The following is a 22,284-nucleotide window of genomic DNA, read 5'->3' as shown; positions in this document are numbered from 1 at the left end:
AATAGTTAGCAAAAAAAAAAAAAAAAAAACCTACTGCATCCAGCGCTCGTCCTGTTATTTGTGGTGAGACAACGCTTGTTACATACGTACTGCTTTGAACCCTGTGCTCGGTGCCTCCACCTGGTGGGCGGGTCGTGGGAGCGACAGAGGACACACAGGTTTGCTTCACTCTCGTTACCTGAGAATCAAACCAGGACAATGAAAAACACATTTAATAAAACATTATCTCTTAGAAACGTATATCTTTAAACATTATATATATATATTTTGTTTATTAAGCGCGACATCGCTTGTTTTTGCCCAACCTTGTAAAGGCCAAGTCATATATATATATATATTTATTCACAGTTGAATATTTATTTATTCAAGGTCACATTATAACAAACAATCCAAATTACTGCACTTTTCTCTCTTTCCTCATCAAATAATCAAAAGATGTCCGTCTTTTCTGTTGAGAGTCACCTCTCAGCTCCGATTCACTTGTTTTTCCGTTCTTATGGTTGATTGTGTCTGCCTATCACATCCAGACCGAGGAGGACGGTGTACACACATCTTGTTACATCACTCCACGTCTTTCAGCCGCCATCACCACACACACTCCACATCACTCTTATAAAAATGCCTCCAAAAGTTTTCCACAAAACCGGCAGTGTGTCAGCTAACCAGTGCCTTCAGAGATACGGATTGGGTCAGCTTATCAATGAGCAGCGGTGACACAAATTCTTCTTGCATCACCTCGCTGACACCTGCTCAAGATGCTTCAGTCGGTGGGGCTTCTGGAGGCCCTCTATCATTCATAAGTTCAGTAAAACAAGTGTGCCAGACGCCAGAGCAACGGTGTAGGCGCTGTGCAGGGGCGGAGCGGCGGCGCGTTGCATGGCGGCTGGGGCTTCACCTGCAAGGGAAACACGGGTGAGAGAGATGGGATGTCGCTCGCTAAAGAGGGAGTGTGGTGGATGCAAGTTATGGAGTAATCCTCTCCGGTGCACATTAACCAACATTACGTAATAAGTAAACAGCTCACGTTTTGCTAAATATCTCTCACCTTCCTGCGCTTGTGAAATTACTTACCCGCAGTTTCCACACTGTTAAGGTAAATTAATTAAAGAAAAAAAAAATATGAGGCAGACCGAGAGAGAGAGAGAGAGAGAGAGAGAGAGAGAGAGAGAGAGAGAGGGAGAGAGAGAGTTTCTCATTTAACAGCATACTAAAAAATGGAATATATCACAAAACATTTTTTTTCCAAATTTATGGCGTCATCCAATTAAGTTTCCATTTCCATTGCATTTATTTCTTAACTAACCAAGAAAATCCCAATAAGAGCATCACGAGAATACTTTCCTTCATCAAACCAGGGAAAGGGTCAGCATCTCACCTGTAATCACGTGAAGGATGACGGAGGAGGGTTTGGCGTTGGCAGGGAAGCAAGTGTAGTTTCCCGATGCCACGTGACTCACACTGGCGAGGCGCAGTTCACTCTCCCCGCCGCGACTCACCACGCTCACCTGCCCAAAAGAGCATGAAGAAAGGGCCGGTCAAAGGGATTAAAGAGGCGGTGGTCTCTTGTATACCTTTTTCCAGTTTCAGTTTCTGTTCGTCTGTCTGTCTATCTGTCTGTATGTATGTCTGACTTTCTTTTTGTCGTCTCTGTGAATTTCTGTCTGTCTGTCTCTGTCTGTGTCTCTGTCTGCGTCTGTCTTTCTGTCTGCCTGTCTGTGTGTCTGTCTGTCTCTCTTTTTGTCTGTGTTTGTTTCTATGTGTCTTGTTTCTCTGCTTCTATGTCTCTCTTTGTCTGTCTGTGTCACTGTTTCTTTCTCTGTTTGTCTGTGGGTCTGTCTGCCTGCCTACCTGGTTGCCTGCCTGGCTGGCTGGCTGGTTGGCTGCCTGTCTGCCTGCCTGCCTGCCTGCCTTTCTCTCTCTCTCTCTCTCTCTCTCTCTCTCTCTCTCTGTATCCATAGTATTTTGTTCTTCTTTCGACGGTCAAACTCAGATGAACGTCGCCAATAGAGACAGACGGGTTGTTATCTAGCGCACAGAGAGGAATAATACAGGGTAACAAAGCAAGAATATCACAAGGAACTCGGAACGTGAAAGCAATTTCTTTCTACGAAGTTTAACCCTGTTGGTCGTGGAAAATGATAGCTACCTGAGTTTTCATCTTTCCAGTCCGTACCATCAGGAAATACGCATAGATTAGCTGTGTTCAGAGGCCATGCTCGTAGTAGGAATACGAGTTAATAAGAGAGGCTAAATTATTAAGTGGTTTCCTAATGTTGATGGAGAAAGCATGTGCGTTTTTATTATCATTCTCCTAGTTTCTCTATCATTACTGTCATTCGTCGTGCTGTCTGAACAAGATACCTATTAATATGGCTTATGGGAATGGGATATCCGAATAGTCACTTCAAACGTATGTATCCTGATTACACAGTGCTAAAATTTTTGAAGTTCATGGGTACAGTCAAAGACAAAAGTTGAGTAACATTCTGCTCTTTGTTTTGTTATGTCTAGCCTTTTCAATGGTAAGCCCTCTGATTTGCCAACAATGTATCAGTTTACTAGTTTTCTAAGGAGATCGTACGTAGGTTAGATGCCTTCAAACTAAGGGAAAATATGAACGACATTGAAAGTGAGTGCAAATGTTATTCGATTTATGACCGCCCGTGTACAACTAAGATATATCATGAACCTAATTTTTGGGTTTGTGGAAGTATAATTTGAGACAGCATCAACTGAGGACTGACGCATGTGACTGAAGTGGCGAAGCATCATGTCTTGGATCCCAGTCGTACCTATCGGAGACATCTGCTCATTAGCGAGCGGTTCTCAAATGTTCTGAACTGCGACCCTTCAAAGGATGTTGCTAGAAGTTTGTGGGGCCCAGTGATCTGACAGTGCTGGCGTGTTCCGAGGCCACCAGCCAATCAACCAATCAAACAATTAGTCTCTTTCACTCTGTATTTTACATCTACTACCTAACTGTTTGCCTGCCCGTCTATCAATCAGTCCGACCGTCTGTCTTTATTTATTTATCTATCTATTTATCTGTGTATCTATCTATTTATGTATTTCTCAAGCTATCTTCCTACTTACCGATCTATCTATCTATCTATCTACCTATCTACTCATATCCATTTCTTTCGTATATCTCACACTAACAGCCTAGAAATAATATTGTGATTTCTCAAAAGAAAATTGAGATACCCGAAGGGCTGCGACCTCTAGTTTCAGAACCACCGCCTTAATCTTAGCGGACTAATATTTGTGTTTGTGTGCAAACGCTTATGTGTGTGTGTGTGTGTGTGTGTGTGTACCCGTCCATCCACCTAGCACACACACGTATACCTTATCACTTCCAGGCAATGGGTCAGTCTGTCCACCTCTACAACTAGCACTGCCTATCACAATGCTGCGTCTCCTTGAAAGTTCTGAGGCCATCGAGCTAAGTGAAGGACTGAAGGTATGCCAAGTGTATTGTGGGAATGCTTACTACACATGATGATTGTAGATGGACTATTAGAGAGTAGATCAACATACTTCCACCACTTTACAGGTATGACAGATCGAGGTCATGAATATTTTATGAGAGTAGAGAAAATAGAGTGATATTGTTGAACTTTGTGAAGTATACATACAAAATGAGAAACAAAAACTCATATGATTTCAATGCACTAATAATTTATTTTACCACACAAGTGAGTCAAACGAAAAGTTGAGTAAAAATATAATTCAAAAGAAGCAAATGTACTCATGAACAGGGAACTTGCTAGTAATGATATGCAATTCAACCACGTTTCAGAATTTTGAACGTAAAAGCTTGACTGTAATAGTAGATGAATGGAAAAGACTCAGTAATCAGGTTGTTAGTTCAGGTTGTTAGTGCTGAGTCATTAAACAGGTAGGTATGTTTCATACATGGACTGCCACGTGTAGGCCTGATGGCTTCTTTCAGCTTCCCTTATTTTCTTATGTTCTTATATTCTTAAGTTCAGAAACACATGCAACCAAAGGAATTGAAAAAATAAAAAAAATCCACCATTGTCACGGATATTGAATGCAATGACAGACTCTTACTGACGAAACAGAACAGACCCTTTTAACTACTGTTGTGGCTTATCCACCCCCCATAATATCGTATAATTAAGGTTGCAGCACTCTGACTGATGAATGTTTTGAAAGACGCATGGCAATAGTTTCATAGCAGATTGGCTCGTTTATATTCCCAACGCTTGCACCTGGAGAGCTTCAGGGAATCCGAGTACGGAGCAAAATATTATACTCCTGATAAAGATGGGAGACCAAGAAAGTAATTATCGCTCCATTACTTCGCCATCATCTATTATTTACAACTTTCTTCTAAAATCTTCACAATTAATCAAAACTTTAAACGAGCAATTACCAAGAACGCATACGTTATAAATGGAGGCATTCAATCATGAACCATCTGCACGCACTCAGGCAGCTTAGTAGGTAAAATCATAAAACATAATAAATAAACCTTTCTTTTTGTAGACTACCAAAAGATCTTTCTTTATGTTAAGATAACACCACACAGCCAAGATCAGTCTACATAAATATACAAACGATATCGGTATTGAAGAGTGACTGAGGTAAAGAGATTTTCAATAAGCTTTTTTCATCACTTTTCACAAATAATTTTAGAATACTCAGATGGAAAATATAGCGATAAACAATAACAAAATATAATTAAAACTTTTAAATTTGTTAATGAAATTACCTTCACTCCGGAAACCGAACTTTGCTAAACGAGGAAAAAATCAAGCAGCAAATGAAGAAAATTGATGGTGAAAAAGAACTAATGCCTATACTGGTTTACAAAGTTGATGATCATAGTAAGTCCCGCACATGACAGGGTGGGAGACTAGGCACATACATTGCTGGTAGCTGAAGCTGCTTTGTTACTGAGTTATTATTTGTGGTCAATGTGTAAGAGGTTACTCAATAAAACCTCAATATCATATCAGCAACCAATATGCTGGACACTGCCACAGTCTGTCTTGCTACTTGGACTATTCTGTCAGATAATTTTCATGGAGACTGCTTAATAAAACATGAATTTCATATCAACACAGACTTCATTCACCGCCAAACAAGAAATATGTTGCACACTACCATATTTAGTCTGGCAGAAGCTGACAGTTTATTGTAACGGAAGGCAAGGGCAAAGTGACCATCTCCTGGACAGCAATGAGACACTGAGGGCGCGTCCCTTCCCTTCCTGGCAGGTTTTGCGAGTGTTAACGAGCGGCCGACGCGAGGAGTGGCCGTGCTTCCTGTGGCGCGAGGGATTCGTCGTCCCTGTGATCCAAGTCTTCCTCAATTTTACTGGCAAGCTGCTTCCTCCTGACTCAAGGAATAGTCAGGAAATGCTACAACTATATGTTATTCATCCTGGGATCAGTCAGTGGTATCATAATGCATGCCGTGTATGATGAATAGAAAAGTAAAAAAGCTAACGAATAAATACATGAATAATGATGATAAAAATAACAATGATATCACTACTACTACTACTTCTACTATTACTATTACTACTACTACTACTACTACTACTACTACTACTACTACTACTACTACTACTACTACTACTAAATGTGGGGTATGAAAGTAAAGTTCATGAAATAAAAGAACACTGATATGAAAATACATGAAATTGTCAGTTTGATTATTGTGAGTCATCACTTCGGTGTTTGAGGCAAGCATTAAATGTCAAATGTAACGATAAAAAAAGCACGGGGTAATACATCACAAACTGCTCAGCAATACCAACAAACGTAATAAAACAAAGGATTCCTGCCTGTGAATGAAAATTTGTTAAACTGTGGATTAAAATATTTGCAGAAACAATAACAATGCTCGCATTACGTTTAAATGTCAACTGCCATTACAAAACATATTAAACATACGAGTAGGATATGAAAAAGGATGTTGCAGATTCGAAATTTAGGAAAAAAAATAGTTTCATCGATTATGGAAAATACCTAGTATTGTGATTTCATAGTAAATAGTTTTATTTTAGTATAACCAACACTATCAACAACAAAATAATTAATTTTCATTTATCAATGATAAGATAAACTTCTGGCACCTTGCCATTAAGTAATTATTAGATTTTACAACAACACGGTACAGTTTTTGTTCATCTGGTGAAATTATTCATTAACTAATCACCTGAATTAATATTAAGTTTTCACGCCCCTGTTTTGGCGTTGTTCACGAAAAAATAAATAAATAAAAATGTAAATGAATAATTAAAAGAAGGTAACAAAAAAAAAAAAAAAATGCATACATGCATACATACATATATACATATCCTTTGTTACCAATTTTCTTTTATACATTTATACTTGTGTTTCTCTCTTGGTTTCCTTTACATATAGCAGCAAACTATGTGATCATGTGAAGCTCGGTAATAAGGCTATGGCTTATTATTCAGAGTATTGTCTTAACTATTATATATTATCATCTGTCCCTTCTTCTCCTCTTCCTCCATATCATCATTATCATCATGAATATCATTTTGTAGTATCGTTGTCTTTCACATAAAATGGTAACCAAGTAAAGATAAAGTTGTAGTTAAAAGAATAAATTATGGAAGTCATATAATCATGGTGACGATTGGTTACGCAGAGCTTATCCCATCAACCTGCAATATCATCAACTTCGCTCAATAAATCATTGCCTTTTAGGTATAGTCTCAAAATTTTGGCTAATCCTTTGACTGTACTCTTTGGGAACTGGCACCTCAGTGGGCCTTTTTCAGCTTCTTTGTTTCCCTTGGTCAGAGCCCTTCTTACATTAAAAAAGAGCTGTTCTCCATCCACACTTAGCATCAAGTTTGTTTATTCATTATTCTTGGAGTACATGTTGTCTACACTGCCTCGGTGACTTTAGACAATCAACCAAAGAATCAGTCAATTAATCATCCTCTATACACGGTCATGCTGTTGATAAAACGATCAATTAGTAAAGAAAACATCAGAGACAAAACAGGAGCTTCTTTTCAGATGATGCCTCACAATTCCCACTACACTCGTTCTCTGATCCTGCACTCAATTGAGGTGTCTCTTCGTTACTGTATCGGAATACTGTATTTTAGCATAAATTCATGGTTTTGTTCGTTCGTTTTCATCCAGGGTATGGGAGAAAACTGTATCCTAGTACCTCTGCGTGACTCCACATCCAGGAATACCCAGAATTGCTCTCTGCACGCCGCCGGTCCTCGCTCCTCGCTCGCTGAGAAATTACCCAAGCGCCCCGAACAATATTTCAGCAAAACACCCGAAGCTCTCCATCGGCAGCTGCGGCACGCGGGGGTATAAGAGAGGATCATGGTTTTCCTATAGACTTCTCTTCTCTTTTCAGATTTTACGAAAGATCGAAGACCGAAAGTATTAAAGGAAGTATGTGGCAAAAAACACGCAGGCTTATTATAGTGCAGCAACAGATATGTTTCTATCTGTCTTTCTGTAAATTCTGATTCAACGGAAGTGGACTTGGATGTAATGTTGATGAAGAAAAGTATACTACGAGTATATTATTAATGCAATGACTGGCTTACATTATTATTATTATTATCATCATCAACATCACCATAATCATCATCATCGTCATCATCGTCATCATCAAGAGTAGCAACGGTCAAGTGGTCAATAAAGTGAAGTGCTCCGGCAGTGGCATAGCTTTTCTATCTCTGAGTGGAGCAGCCTCTCTATTGTCGCCTTTTCACCAGCTTTTGATTGTGGCTTGTGTCGAGAGGGGCAGCGTGGGGGTGCGGGGCCATAGGCTTTCAGGAGGCACAAAAAACAAGGCACGCCAGCGCCACCACACTGGAGCGGCTGCTATTGACTCAATAAAAAATAGCCTAAAGGTGCGCATCAGCCCTACACGGAAGAAATATCGCCCTTGTTATTATATGTAGCGAAATATGAAGACAAATTATGGCAATCGACAAAGTCAATGCTTAATCTTTTACTAGGATATATGTAAAAAAAAAAAAAGGCTAGGTAGTTTATGAGAAGGTATCAGGCGTTCCTGTACCCTCTCGTTGCTTCATCTCATTAAATATTCTTCTCCCACAATAATTCTGCCTCTCGAATACGCTCCCTAGCCTCCCCTCTCCCTCTCCCTCACACAGAACTTTCGCTGCATCTTTCCTAATCCATGTCCCATTATTACTCTTATCACGTGTATTCTCCCCCACACAATTCGTACCTTTCTGTCGGCGTCGTAGTTGATCATCTGGTCACCATGGTACCAGAAGACATAGGTTGGCGGCTCAGTGTAGTTTCGCAAGCGACAGAGGAGAGTTACGTCACTGCCCTCCTGCGCGTAAAGGTCAGGCCGCCCCGTGATCTCTGACACCGCCTCTGTGGAAAACAAGAGGAAGGAGGGTAAAAAATTGAACTTCACTCATTGCTTGAAATTCCTTCGTGCTTGGTTATTATTTTTCTCCATCAGGAAAAGAAATGGGCTAAGAGTGCGAATGATGTGCATTTGAATGTGGTCGCTCCGTTTGGGATTGCCGGCTTGATATAGATAGATAGATAGATAGATAGATAGATAGATAGATAGATAGATAGATAGATAGACAGACAGGAAGAGAAATTGTGTCGTATAAGCAGTTTTATGTGCCACAGAAATGCCTTCACACATAACCTCTTTTCTATAATGCTTTGTTTATCTTGTGTAGAGAGTCATGAGACACTGCTACGATACAAGGAAAAATTTTAAGTAGGCAATGCAGGTACGTAGCTCCCGGTGCATAATTATATAATCAAGGTTTAGTGGGTTGATCATTAGGATTATATAGTTTTGCATTATGAATGTATTTACCAAAACGTTATTTTTTACATAACAAGAGACTAATCATGGGGTAACAACTAAGCTCATGGACGTAAACTATCTAATTCCCGCAGCCTAAAAATAACAAAGAGAATTCGCAAGCTGGAATTACATAGATGCCTTGATTACCCAGTATTAGAGGAGTTCAAGTGAAAAAAGACGGGTAAAGCAAAATATGGCAGTAATCCTGATACAGTGAAAAAACGAAAAAAAGTGAACATGTTAATTCGAACAGGCTGATCATAACTGGAATGCGGGAAAGTAAAAAGTCTTGTGGGATGGATTTATTCTGACAATTTTTCTTTCTTTTCGTCGTGCACAGACAACTCAATTTTGTTATGCACGTGTGGAAGTGAACTCAATTTTGCAGATCGTATTACTCGGCGGGGGGAGTGAAACAGACTCACCACGAATGCAAATACTGGACATTCCTTCTATACTACATACATACATACTTACATCCTCACTATTTCCATACATAGCTCCTCAATCATTAGATTACAGAGATTCATATTCTGAGCTGGTGGTAAATAGTGAGTTCCGCGTTGTGACAAAGAACCACAGTAACGCGAAGGCTGCCTGTGGCTGGAATGTTTATCGGGAACTTAACTTAGGGAGGCTTAAATGTACAGCTTCAGTCATAATAAATGTGAAAGGGGCGTTCCTCCTAACATACGTGTGCACAGCGTGTTACATGTCCCAAACTCACTTTCTTGTGTTTACTGTCTTCTCTCAGGACCAAATTCTTATTTTAACTACTTTCACTTCGCTTTATTGGAAATTATTGTGACTTTCAAGAGTGTATGTGGCTCTAGTGATAGTTTAACAAGGATTTTATATCTCCAGTGGGGAAAACACCCATAAGAACCCAAATAATTGTCTCGGAGACCTTTGAAAATAGTTATTATGAGAGAGAGAGAGAGAGAGAGAGAGAGAGAGAGAGAGAGAGAGAGAGAGAGAGAGAGAGAGAGAGAGAGAGAGATAAAGCGTTTAAGAATATTTACCTCTGTGATAATGAAGTCCCCTCACCTGCCGATAGTCTAATGATACTGACAGCCGATCAGATAACGGAAGACTGAGAGAAAACGCTTAACACAGTAGAAATGAGTGTGGCAGGTTACTTGATTACTGACCATGAGTGTTACGTGTCAAGATTAACAGCACATGCACACAACACATGATCATAATATCTAAACGGTTTCTCGTCACGAACAAAGCCTGGACGTCAGAACGCGAGCATGTACGTGCATACACAATGGAGAGTAAATGTTGTGCCTGCAAAGAAGTAGGTCATTCACATTTCGCTCCATTCCCTCAGCTGACCTTCCTATATTGGCAGCGTTGGACATATTAATATTTCCATTGAAAAATGACAAAATGCTTTATATTAAAAAGAAATGAAAAATAATGACTGACAACTCATATGGGACAGATTAATAAATAGATGTATATACGTGTATATACATGTGTGTGTGTGTGTGTGTGTGTGTGTGTGTGTGTGTGTGTGTGCGTGTGTGTGTGTGTGTGTGTGAGAGAGAGAGAGAGAGAGAGAGAGAGAGAGAGAGAGAGAGAGAGAGAGAGAGAGAGAGAGAGAGAGAGAGAGAGAGAGAGAGAGAGAGAGAGAGAGAGAGAGAGAGAGAGAGAGAGAGAGAGAGAGAGAGAGAGAGAGAGAGAGAGAGAGAGAGAGAGAGAGAGAGAGAGAGAGAACGTTTGCTTGCTTGCTAGTTATATATAAATTAATGTCCGTCAGTGTGTAATTTTATCCAGAGGTACTGCTTTTCTAAATACTATTAAATATTACACATTTAGGAGGCAAACTTCAACAAGAGCCTGTACTGCTGTGTAAATGTGGGGAGTATTGCACTGGATCTACGTACAACGGTATTTCAATTTATTTTTTTGTTCGCAATATTCAGAGAGATGAGTTATGCTCCACACACGCCCACACTGCTGCTGGTGCTGTTGCAGTTCACATTCACACCTGACAGCCTGTCATTTCCATCGTGGGGGAGGCGCACAAAATTATGCGAACATCGTGCTAGTACATTTCTGATTTTAATGTGCAACTACCCTCCCGCTACACACACACACACACACACACACACACACACACACACACACACACAAGAGAATTACATAAAGAGGATTACCTATTATTTGCAGAACTGAAGGAAGTTCAAGGAAAGGAAATGCAAGAATGTAAAACTATATACCAAATCAATAAGACATGAATGACAGACTAAGAAAATTTGCACGAAGCATTTCCCTGCCAACAGAAATTCTAACAATGCTGAAGAGTTCCTTCCTATTTTCTTCAGTGACTAAAGAAGGACTACTCGTACCGGCAGTGGCATACTTACGTATGACTGTGAGATTCGCCAAGATACCCATAGGTGGATGAGCCGACAGCTGGCACTCGTACAACCCAGAGTCCCTCACTTGGGCGTACCTGATGTATAGCGTCCACTCCTGTTTTATAGATAGACATATACGTAGACAGATGGATAGATAGATAGATAGGTAAACAAATAAGCAGACAGATGGATAAATAAGTAGATAAGTAGGTAGGTGCATAAATAGGTAGAGAGAGAGAGAGAGAGAGAGAGAGAGAGAGAGAGAGAGAGAGAGAGAGAGAGAGAGAGAGAGAGAGAGAGAGAGAGAGAGAGAGAGAGAGAGAGAGAGAGAGAGAGAGAGAGAGGCAAAATTACAAGAGTTCAGTTACATAACTTGATAAGTAGTACGCTTGTTAATTGCTTCATTCATTTCCCTGATTTAAGGTTAGTCAATTAATTAAAACTAGAGCTAATAACAATTCATCAAACACATGTATGCTCATCCAGACACTTTCATTTGTACAAAGTTTTCATTCATTATGGCGACTGTAAAGGGCAATAATTAATCAGCATGACGTCATTATCCCAAAACAAACTGATCTAACCCAACCAAAACTTAATCCACGAATATTACATTCATACTTCCACTAGACGTAAAGAAAAGCAAATAGACCGCCATCAAATACATATTAAATGACTGAGAGAATATTTATAGATTCTTTTTTTGTCTCCACCTTTAATCCTTTGACTGCCAACATACGGCACTCGTTTATTCATTTGAGTAAACTTAAACGATTTTAAGGAACATAAATAGTAGAAGATTCAAATTACTTCATCACCACTTTTGTTTGTCAGTGGTGCCTTTCAAATTTGTACTTTAAACTTGTACCACCACATTCCATAAAACCTAAGAGGAAAGCAAGAAAAAAAAAAAAAGCCTGTCTAGTCTATTCCCTCGACATATTTTGCTGATAGGGATCCTAAAACTAGTCTTGAAATAATGAAACTTCTTAAACCTTACCTTTGTTTTCAAATTTATACTCTAAACTTACGCCACATTTTATAAAACATGAGAATAAACAAAGATAAAAGAGATGAGTAGTTAACTTCCTAATAATATATTCAAACTACAATAACCTTGCCCGTGTTTCCTTGGCCATCGATTGACGCTATTGTTTCTAGGGGTAATACAGGAGGTAGCAATAACTTACCTTGCCCTTGCCCGGCGGTATTTTGAATGGCGGGGAGTGTGAGACGTGGAAGCGATCGTCGTTGCTGTACGTGTGGCTGCCTAGCGTGATGAGGTGGTGGTCGCGGCGCCTCACCCACGAGACCTGTACGGCGACACAAATAAATATTACAGATGGAAAAGTCACTCAAGCGGCGCGCGAGAGCAGGATGAAGGTGGGAGTGTGGGATGTGTTGAAGTGGTGAAGCACGAGGATATAACTGGTGGGAAAGGAGGAGAAAGGAAGAAGAGGTGAGAGGAGGAGGAGGAGGGACCATTGTGAAGGGAGACTCAAACCCCGGAAAATTGTGTGTGTGTGTGTGTGTGTGTGTGTTTGTGTGTGTGAGAGAGAGAGAGAGAGAGAGAGAGAGAGAGAGAGAGAGAGAGAGAGAGAGAGAGAGAGAGAGAGAGAGAGAGAGAGAGAGAGAGAGAGAGAGAGAGTGCACGACTTCATGATGCCTAGAGTAGCAGCTGCCAACCTCAGAGAAAAAAAAAAAAATACACCTGCGTTGAGGACAACAGTAAGTAACTGGATGCTCACTGTGAACCTTTAGGAGAGTTTCATTACGTGCGTCACAGAAAAAAAAAAAAAATTCTCACATCCGGGACACTATATCAAGGAAATGCATACATTTGGTGTAGAAACGCTGCTGGAATAACTTAAAAACCCACCTTTCATAGTCCTTAGTGTACGAGTATGTGTGTGTTCATAGACCACGAATATAACTCAAGTGGTTCTATACCGAAAGCTCGCTTCATAAACGTTCTCGCTTTCCAATGCTGTGGATTCGTTTCTGTCTTTACTTACTACTCTTGCTTTTATGATCCGAGCACTTCCCTTTGGCGGAGAATGTTGGGTGCGAAGATCTTGAAAATTCCATTAGTGGTACGGCTGAGTGAAACAAAAAGCGAGGAATGAAAGGGAGAATCGTGTAAGGGAGCAAGGGCCTCTGATGGGGGAGCGATTATTGCGTCAGGTCGGTTGCCTCCTGCAACGGCAGTGATAGAGACGGCGCCCTTTGAGCGTAGGGCATGAAAGTTACAGTGATAGAGAGAATGAGAGGATGATGAAAGGAGACACGGTGATGTGTGTGTGTGTGTGTGTGTGTGTGTGTGTGTGGACATGCTTATTACCTTCATGCATCCAAGATACTATAAATGGACTAATATGTTTAACTCCTATACATTCCTGTGTGATAAGTAACTGACAATGGATAAAGCAAATGATAAAAAGTACAACACGTCTTAATTTAAGCTACAATGATTGATATTACTGACTTCCCTTACAAAACATTACCTCTTCCCATAACTAACTCCACCAGAAGGCACTCAAAGAAGGGATTATGTACTAGACAGGCCTGATCTCTTCTGGACAAGTAACTTAAGTTATAAGAAGTTATATAGGAAGAACTGAACGACATTATAGGCAAAGCTGTGCGATGTATCAAGTGAGGCAAACTTCGTGACATTATTCTGATATATAATGGTAATAACGATAAAAGAGTACAAAGGAAGTGCTCCCTTAAACGAAGTACAACGATAACCAGCTTGTACTTTTATCTAGATGAGGTGAGGGATGCTATCAGTGTATATTTCTACTTTTAATCTAAGGAACAAACTTGAAGGATAAAAAGGAAAAAAAGAAAACAGCTGCAACAAATCGAGGAGAAAGGGTAGAACTGGTTGCGAGATATAACGAACACAAAGAGAAAAAAAGAGATAACATTAAAGTTATCTTCATGTAAAAGATCAAAGACAGAATATCATGTTTTTAGGTCTTGATGAAGCACAAGGAATGACAGGAAGACAAGATGATATGCTTAGAAAGGACGCAAGATCAAAGCCAGGCAGAAAACAAGATTATGAGACGATCGCAGCGATATTTTTTGGACCCAGCAAGAGAAGGCCAATAAAAGACAAAAGATGAAAGGAAAGAGATATGAGAGAAGAATTTGCGCTGGAGTGATTCCATGGTGGATGTCAGAGATATGATGATTATGAAGTTATGCACAATGTATTCATTATTCTGTTACATTTTTTCATAATGTGCTTGACAGTTTCGTTGAACTGATTGGTGGTGGTAGTAATTGTGGTAGTGTTGCTGCTCTATTTGCTCCTTTTTTGTTAATATCGTTAGTGTTGGCAGCATTGGTGATCGTGATAATGCATTTACTGTTTCGTAATTCTATCATTTTCTATGGTGCATGTAGCTGTGATGGTCTTACGGTTGTATTAATTGTTTAGTTATTTTTTTAGACTTTGTTGGAGGGGGGATGATAACAGTGTTGCTTCTATATGTACTGTTTTACCATTTGAGGACTGCTTTAATACTGGTGATAGAGATGGTATTGCTGCTACTGTATACCTATTGTCTGAGTGTGTCGCCAGGAAGGTGTGTCTTTCTCTGTGTGAGGCAGCACCACTGACAGTCCACGTTCAGGGTATCAGGGGCAATGCGAGCAAAAGGGAACAAACTCATCGGACACATCGCCTTCAGCAGAGAGATAATCCACGCCAATAAACCGGACCAGACGAGGAGTGACCGGGGCGGGCGGGTGAGGCTGACGGGGCGAGGTGTCATCTGTATGGTAATGCCCGCCGCGCGACAACAACAGCATGCAGCGGTGATCGGCCCAGTGAGGATCTCCACCGGACCAACTTCCTATTCAGTCTCCAGATTTGCCTCGTAGCGCTCTGAGGCTGCCTGGCCTGTGCACCGCCCCTGGAGACACACACCCGCCTCGCCACTACTTTCAATGATACACGGGGCGCTAAGTATCTGAGCCGCGGTGATTTAATAAACAAAGTATTTCTGACACATGAATATTTTTTTATTAGCCCCTGTAATTTGTAGGAAAGGATTTGCTCCCTCCCTCCTCGGCGGGTTTACGAACGCTCTCGGCTCTCAGATCAAAATTGCAGCATTTCAAAATGGATTATTCGCTTGGAGTAAATTGTTGCTTCAATTTAGGTTAACGGGGACGGAGAGGCAGTTAGTGTGGTTAGTGCGTCGTCAGGCAGACAGGCGGCACTTCTGACGCTGCTAATTATGACCCTGAACTCCACTCACCCCAGGAACACATTTCCATTTCACAAAGGAAAAAAAAAAAAAAAAAAAAATTCAAATCAGACTTTCCAGAGTAGTATATAACTGAATGCATATGCAGACAAGTGACAGCTGACTGCGCCGCGCCACGATGGACGGGCTTCCCTGTTTTCGAGTCTGACAGCGGAAAAGTGATACACATTGGTGCCTTACCGTCTCGTGCTCCGCCACGTCGTTGATCTGGCAGCGCAGGGCGGCGGTGGTGCCCACTTGGACGGTAGTGATAGTGTTGTTGGCAGTGAGGAAGCGGGCGTTGGTAAGTCTCCGCGGCTCGTCCTCCTCATAGGGCCCCAGCAGAAGCCGTGGGTCAGGAGTCCACAATCCTGCAGGTACAAGAAAATCATCATCATCATCATCGACAGTTACACCGGGAAGCTCAAAGTAATTAAAGAAAATAAATAGCAGCCACTTCCTCCACCGTGAGATGAAGCCGGAAGTGCTGCTGATCTGGTGCTCTTGTCGCTTGTAAGTATAACTTCCAGAGAAAAATATCGGTAAACAAGAACAATAAAAAAAAAAACCAAGAACACACACAATATACGTATTCGGTTACAGTGTTCGGAAATAAAAAAATAACAATGTATTAAACTTTAGCCCCTCCTTACTTGTTTTTCAGTGAAACACCAAAGCCTTGCTTTTCTCAGAATCAATTGTCAGTAGGAGATTAGGAATAATTTTCGTTATAGACAGCGATTCGTCGAAACTTTTGCATATTATGAAAACTTTATAGACGCATACACACACACACAAAAAAAAAAAAAAAACTCGGTATGCTCGGAGTTGTGTGGAGCTCATTTCAGAAAACAAAACTTTTTGTGTGTGGTTTGAAGCAGAATGCACCATGAGAGCTAAACTGAGCTGACTATTGAAGTGCTTTTTTTATTTTCCTCTTTACAGGAGTTGTGCAGCTTTTTTCCCCGATTCATAGACTTTATGCTTTCACCGCTCTTTGTTTTTTAAAAGAACTGTAAACACGAGGAGAACAAGGACTAGGAGGCAAAGAAAAAAAAAGGAAAAAAAAAAGGGATCAATACTAAATCTTCGTCACTAATTTAGTTGGGAAAGATGGCAAGGAACACTATTACTTATTTACGTTACACTATCACACACACACACACACACACACACATACACACACACACAAGTAGAAAAAAATACGACAGAGTTTGCGACAACATAACAATAAATCCCTCTGAGAATGAGAAAAGAAAGCAACTTGTCAAGTGTGATGAAAATCAAACGAGAAACAAAAAATGTAAAATGATAACTAGTGAGTAGCAGAACACGTCTGTGTCAGTATTTGATGTCTCAGCTTTTGGCAACGAGAGAAAACACATAATGAAAGATTTTGTGATTTATATGATCATCATAACACATTAAAATAGGTGAAAATGTGGATACATTCCCTGAGTAAGTTTATATTAATTGATAAGGTAGCTGATTGAGAGATAGAGAGAGAGAGAGAGAGTGTGTGTGTGTGTGTGTGTGTGTGTGTGTGTGTGTGTGTGTGTGTGTGTGTGTGTGTGTGTGCGTGTGTGTGTCCAGCAGTTCCTTGTCCTACTTGGCACATCTTGAATGAGAAGGGAACACCCAACATATATTTCGTGATGCCACCTTCTGACAGCGCGGAACAATGGCATCTCCTGTAGATGTATTGAACTCCAACCAATAAATCTAATAAGGCAACATCAAAGGTATTGATCAGTCGAAGGTTTGTGGTAGAGAGGTGAAATTATTTTCACAAAGTCTGCTTGTCGTCCAACGTCAGGAACACAAACAGTTTTATTTTTGGGCTGTTAAGGTCATCTTATATATATATATATATATATATATATATATATATATATATATATATATATATATATATATATATATATATATATATATATATATATATATATATATATATATATATATATATATATATATATATATACCATACGGAATGAAAGCATACGCTACTATCACATGTATATTCTATGGAATCCATTATGAAAAATGCGTTCCGTGCATGCATTTACCTCTACCCAAGGGAGAAATAGATCACACAGTGGGCACAATATGGCATTATGTTACGAGCCGAGTATGTGATCCTCCACTCAAGTGACAAAATTAATATTTATGTAGAAGTCCTGTTATTTCATAAGAATATAGCCATGGATAATAACGCACGAAGAAGAAAAAAATATCATAGCCACGTGAGGAGCAAGAGTCACGTGAGTAGTGGACGTGGAGCGCGGCGGGCAAAGTGGAGCAAATGATCGAAGGAAGGAATCCAAGCAATACCTACGGAACATGCAACTCGGCGGGTCCACGCCACACATTGCATTCAACCATCCATTCCAACATAAATTTATATTTTATAATAAAGACTTTGGAATGCTGTATGCAATATTATTTCAGTTTTTTATGAAAAATAATTCTTTGTCATATTATCAAAAAGGCCACTACATGTTGTTGCAATACTATTTGTCAATTTGACTGGTCAGTTTCTTTCCGACAATAAAAAACAGTCCTTCACTTATCCTCGAAAGTGGAAGGGAAAAGGTAAAACTCCTAGGAAAATAAGACTCAAGAAAATAAACGAAATTTCACCACAGTGACGAAAACTCCAATACCTGGGAAGAATAAAATCCAGAAAGTGTGGCAGTGGACCGAAGCTAACAGACTCGTCCCAGGCAGGAATGGAATTGTGCCTCCAACAAACAGTAAGTCACAGATGCCATTGCCTGGAGGTTATGGATGGCTGGGCGACAACCTACCCGACCACTGCACATGTAAATCACCTTTGACCTATGACTGACATTAAGGCAAGATTTGTATGCGCCCGACACGATGGAGTTGTCGGTGACGCAGGGTGTGTCCGGCGATAGTGCAACACAGGATGTGGGGAATGTGGGTGTTTCACGTACGTCGTAAAAAGTTATGTGCCTAAATCTATTGCATAACCATGAAGGGGCTAATCGATATTTCCGGTAGTTTACAATAGTCAAGCCATTCTATCATATTCGACTACTTGAACCTGTCACCTTTAACATTACCTACTCTCACTTTAACAATTTCAGTGCAGAGTGAAACGCGCCCTCGCTCTACAGTTGCTGAGTCTTGTCCTCTGTACTGTTAACTACTTTCTTGGGTATTTCCGTGAGTACGAACATGACATATTCTGCAGGACACTAGTTGACACGCAAGACTATTTTTCTAGAGTCTCAGAAAATATATTTCCGAGCCTTGACCGAAGGAGTCGTGCAGTCTGCTTCTGATTTCACCATGGAGGCGGTCTCAACATCAAATGGTTGGTTATTCCTCACCATGCACTTTGGTAAGGTGTGTCTACGAAGTCCTCGAATTTTGCCATCACCATTAACTTTGATGAAGATGGAAAAAATAATTAATTCGTCTCTACAGACAAATACAAACTGCAAGATTTAAGGGTCATAGTATTTTTTTTCTCTATCGTCTATTCAAGATCTTACATTCTACGTAAAAAATAACAAGATAAAGACAAAAGCTGCTTAGGAGAGCAAGGAGAGAGAGAGAGAGAGAGAGAGAGAGAGAGAGAGAGAGAGAGAGAGAGAGAGAGAGAGAGAGAGAGAGAGAGAGAGAGAGAGAGAGAGAGAGAGAGATTCCGAATAATTCCTTCAGTCATGGTTCACAAGTTTATCTTCAGGGGTTGGCAGATGCGCTGCTGTTCCTGCCACGTAATGGCCAAAAGGAAAAGTACCCAAGAAAAATGGTTGAACATGCCGCAAGTTATGAGGGACAGTAAATCTCCGAGGCAGAGAAACCAAGGTATTCATAAATGCCAGACCTTTGAGGACCCATCTCGGGGTCCGCCTACCCACCCTTAAGGACATTTGCACGCCAAACTAACCACACTTTGAAGGGAAACAATTTTTTTTCAGAGACGAGATAATAACCAACTATTTCTTGAAACTAATTTGAGTCTTCTCAGTCTTAAGTTTCCATTTTAAAATTTCCTGGTAGACTTTGACACCTCAAATGTTCCTCCGAGGCTGGTTGAATGAAGCTTAGCGAATACCTTTCCTCCTCTTTATACATTACTTAGTGAAAGTTTTTAAGAAGGAACTGATGATATGATATACTACTAACAACCTAATCTTTTAGCACACACACACACACACACACACACACACACACACACACACACACACACACACACACACACACACACACACATACTTCCTCTTCCTCCCCCTTCGTGCTACATTGACGCATTAAAACCACCAGGAGCCACTCAAGTTCTGTATTACACGCTGCCACACACACACACACATACACACACGCATACACACACACACACCCTCACCCACTCCATTGTAAAACCCGGAAACAATCTGTAAATGGCTCATCTCCTGCCCCATCTCCCTGTCTCTTTCTCTCCTCCTCTCTCCTGGCTCCCATCACACCCTTTCCTGAAAACCTCGACTTATTGAAACTGCTTCTTAGGCAAGAGTATTGTTTAGTATATATTTCAGTAAGATTCCCTCAAGGCCTTGAAGTGTAGAGAGTACTCAGCTTATTATTAAACATGGAATTATTGTTATTAGTACTGTTATTATTATTATTATTATTATTATTATTATTATTATTATTATTATTATTATTATTATTATTATTATTATTATTAAACACCCCAGAAGGGATCATCACTCCTGCTGGTCTACGAGGTCAGAAAAACAATAAATGAATAACTTCAAGTCATTAACTGCTCTGTTAAATGATCATCGCCCTACAGTTCTGGTAAAAGGAAACCAACACAAAATATAAGATGAATAGGAATTTTATTGTGAAGGAAACCAAGTTAATTAATAAGTGAACAAGGCTGTACGGGAAACTAGCCTAAAGTAATAGAAGCACACGGTGAACGGAAACCAAGATAAAACAATGGTTAAATGTGCCTTTACGGAAGCTAATGTAAAGAACAGTACCGGATGAATATGACTTTGATCTGAGACAAAACAAGCCAAAAATAATTAATGACCAGGACTTAGAGAAAGAAAAAGAAAAGGAAAGGGAATATTAATGACAGGTAACTCCTAGGTTAAAGGAAACACGCACAAAATAGCTCTTCTTTACCGTGGATGGGAATTTAGAACCTGCAGCTTGAGATTCGGTCGAGGTACCAACAAAAGCAACCTAAATTAACAGATGTACGTGTCCCGTGGTCTTATGCTGTGCTGTTGAGTATTTTATTATTTATCAGTAACTCTGTGAAGGCAAACTGAATGAGAAAATGTTGAAATGATAAAAGACAAAAAGAAGACGATCGTGCTAATCATGAGAACTGAAATTTAATAGATGTGTGTGCCGTGGTATTAAGATGTGCGGGTGAATATTTTATTAACTATCAGCAATTATATGAAAGTAACTGAAAAGACAAATGTTGAAATGAGAGTGGTGAGAGAAAAAAAATAGCGAGAGGTTGTGTCCCTGTTAGTTCCAATAAAATAGTTTTCACAATTACGAGGGAGTAATTACGCTCTCAGGATACTCGAAAAAAATCTGTCCCACGTGCATTAATTAAATAATTATTCTGAACCATGATAAATGTATAAAAGTAAGGAAGTTACATCTATTTCTTTTTGACGGCGCTTTAATCCAAAATTACATTCGAGCTTTCACTTTTTTTCTTGTTTTATGGACTTTTTTTTCGATCTTGCTGTAAATTCGTTTTATTGTCTTACCAGGATTAGTTTTATCATTATGATTCTCATAAACAGATTTTCCTTTACTCTTCTCGGTATTTTTTTCTTCCCTTTCTACTTCATCATGTCAAGAAGAAATATCTGTTAAAAAAGAAAATACTCAACAGTAGTGCGCAGAGCTGAATCTAATCATCCACGTTCAGAAATCTCTCGCTTAAAGGTGATCATACGGCTTAACTATCTATCATTTTCATCCTATTTATGTATTCCACTTTGAAGTAACTAATTCTGTTGTTTGTATAGTCTTGGCGGCATTTCCAGGAAACACGAAATCGTACGTTAAGTTCATGCAATAACCTTTTCGAGGTGCTACTCCAGTCCCCAGAAGCCTTTTAAACCTGAGCTTTTTCGCGTTACTAATATAATATAATAAACTTGGAAGATTCTCCACATTAATCTATTCACGAGGAAATGAAATTCATTAGTCTATCATAACAATATTTGGGAAGCCTTTTGTTCTTTTCTATAGCGCAATAGGGCGACAGATGGCAATAATTTGAATTCTTCACTTCTTCTACTCTGTTCAAGCAGCCAACAAAATAGTGAGTATTTGCTGATAGAGGATAGGACTCCCAACCCTAATTAATTCCTTATTCTGCCAACAGACTGTGGATCATCCCTCTGGTGAGTAATGTTCAGCTTTGATTTTCATTACTTTTACAATTTCCTAGGAATGAAATACCATATAATTAGGCATGATCAGTAATAAAGATTGCCCAGTCTTAGGGGCAGCATGCTAATCAAATGTGCGAGGGCCACTGGAATCAACAATCAGATCACTGCATCATTGAAATTTGTCCTGTATGTATGTATGTATGTATGTATCGTGTTTTTACATGTGGCAATTGTCTGAGAGCAAATTCCCTTTAATAATGTTACTACAAAGAGAAACGTCTGATTCCACGTTATTTTTTTTTTTCACTGAAAATAAACAAACAACTTTCAGAATTCGCGTTCAGTTTGTCACTCTGACGACACAAAAACACTGAAGATCCACGTCTCTCAGTCATAAAATAAACATAG

General features: G+C 39.8%; 1 protein-coding gene across 1 annotated transcript in view; it reads right to left on the bottom strand.

Moving 5' to 3' along the window:
* Positions 1–202: 202 nt before the first annotated feature.
* Positions 203–22,284, bottom strand: part of LOC135107462 (uncharacterized) — a 50,987-nt gene continuing 28,905 nt past the window's right edge. The window contains exons 2-7 of the mRNA XM_064017346.1: positions 15,686–15,855; positions 12,410–12,532; positions 11,226–11,334; positions 8,236–8,390; positions 1,376–1,505; positions 203–895 (exon numbers count right to left, since the gene is read on the bottom strand). Coding sequence (XP_063873416.1) covers positions 795–895; positions 1,376–1,505; positions 8,236–8,390; positions 11,226–11,334; positions 12,410–12,532; positions 15,686–15,855 — 788 coding nt within the window. The 3' untranslated portion in view covers positions 203–794. The remainder of the gene's footprint in view (positions 896–1,375; positions 1,506–8,235; positions 8,391–11,225; positions 11,335–12,409; positions 12,533–15,685; positions 15,856–22,284) is intronic.

This window comes from Scylla paramamosain, chromosome 15, assembly GCF_035594125.1.
Source record: "Scylla paramamosain isolate STU-SP2022 chromosome 15, ASM3559412v1, whole genome shotgun sequence".
NCBI lineage: Eukaryota > Metazoa > Arthropoda > Malacostraca > Decapoda > Portunidae > Scylla > Scylla paramamosain.
Note: the sequence above shows the minus strand (reverse complement) of the source record. Positions and strands in the feature narration are given on the sequence as shown.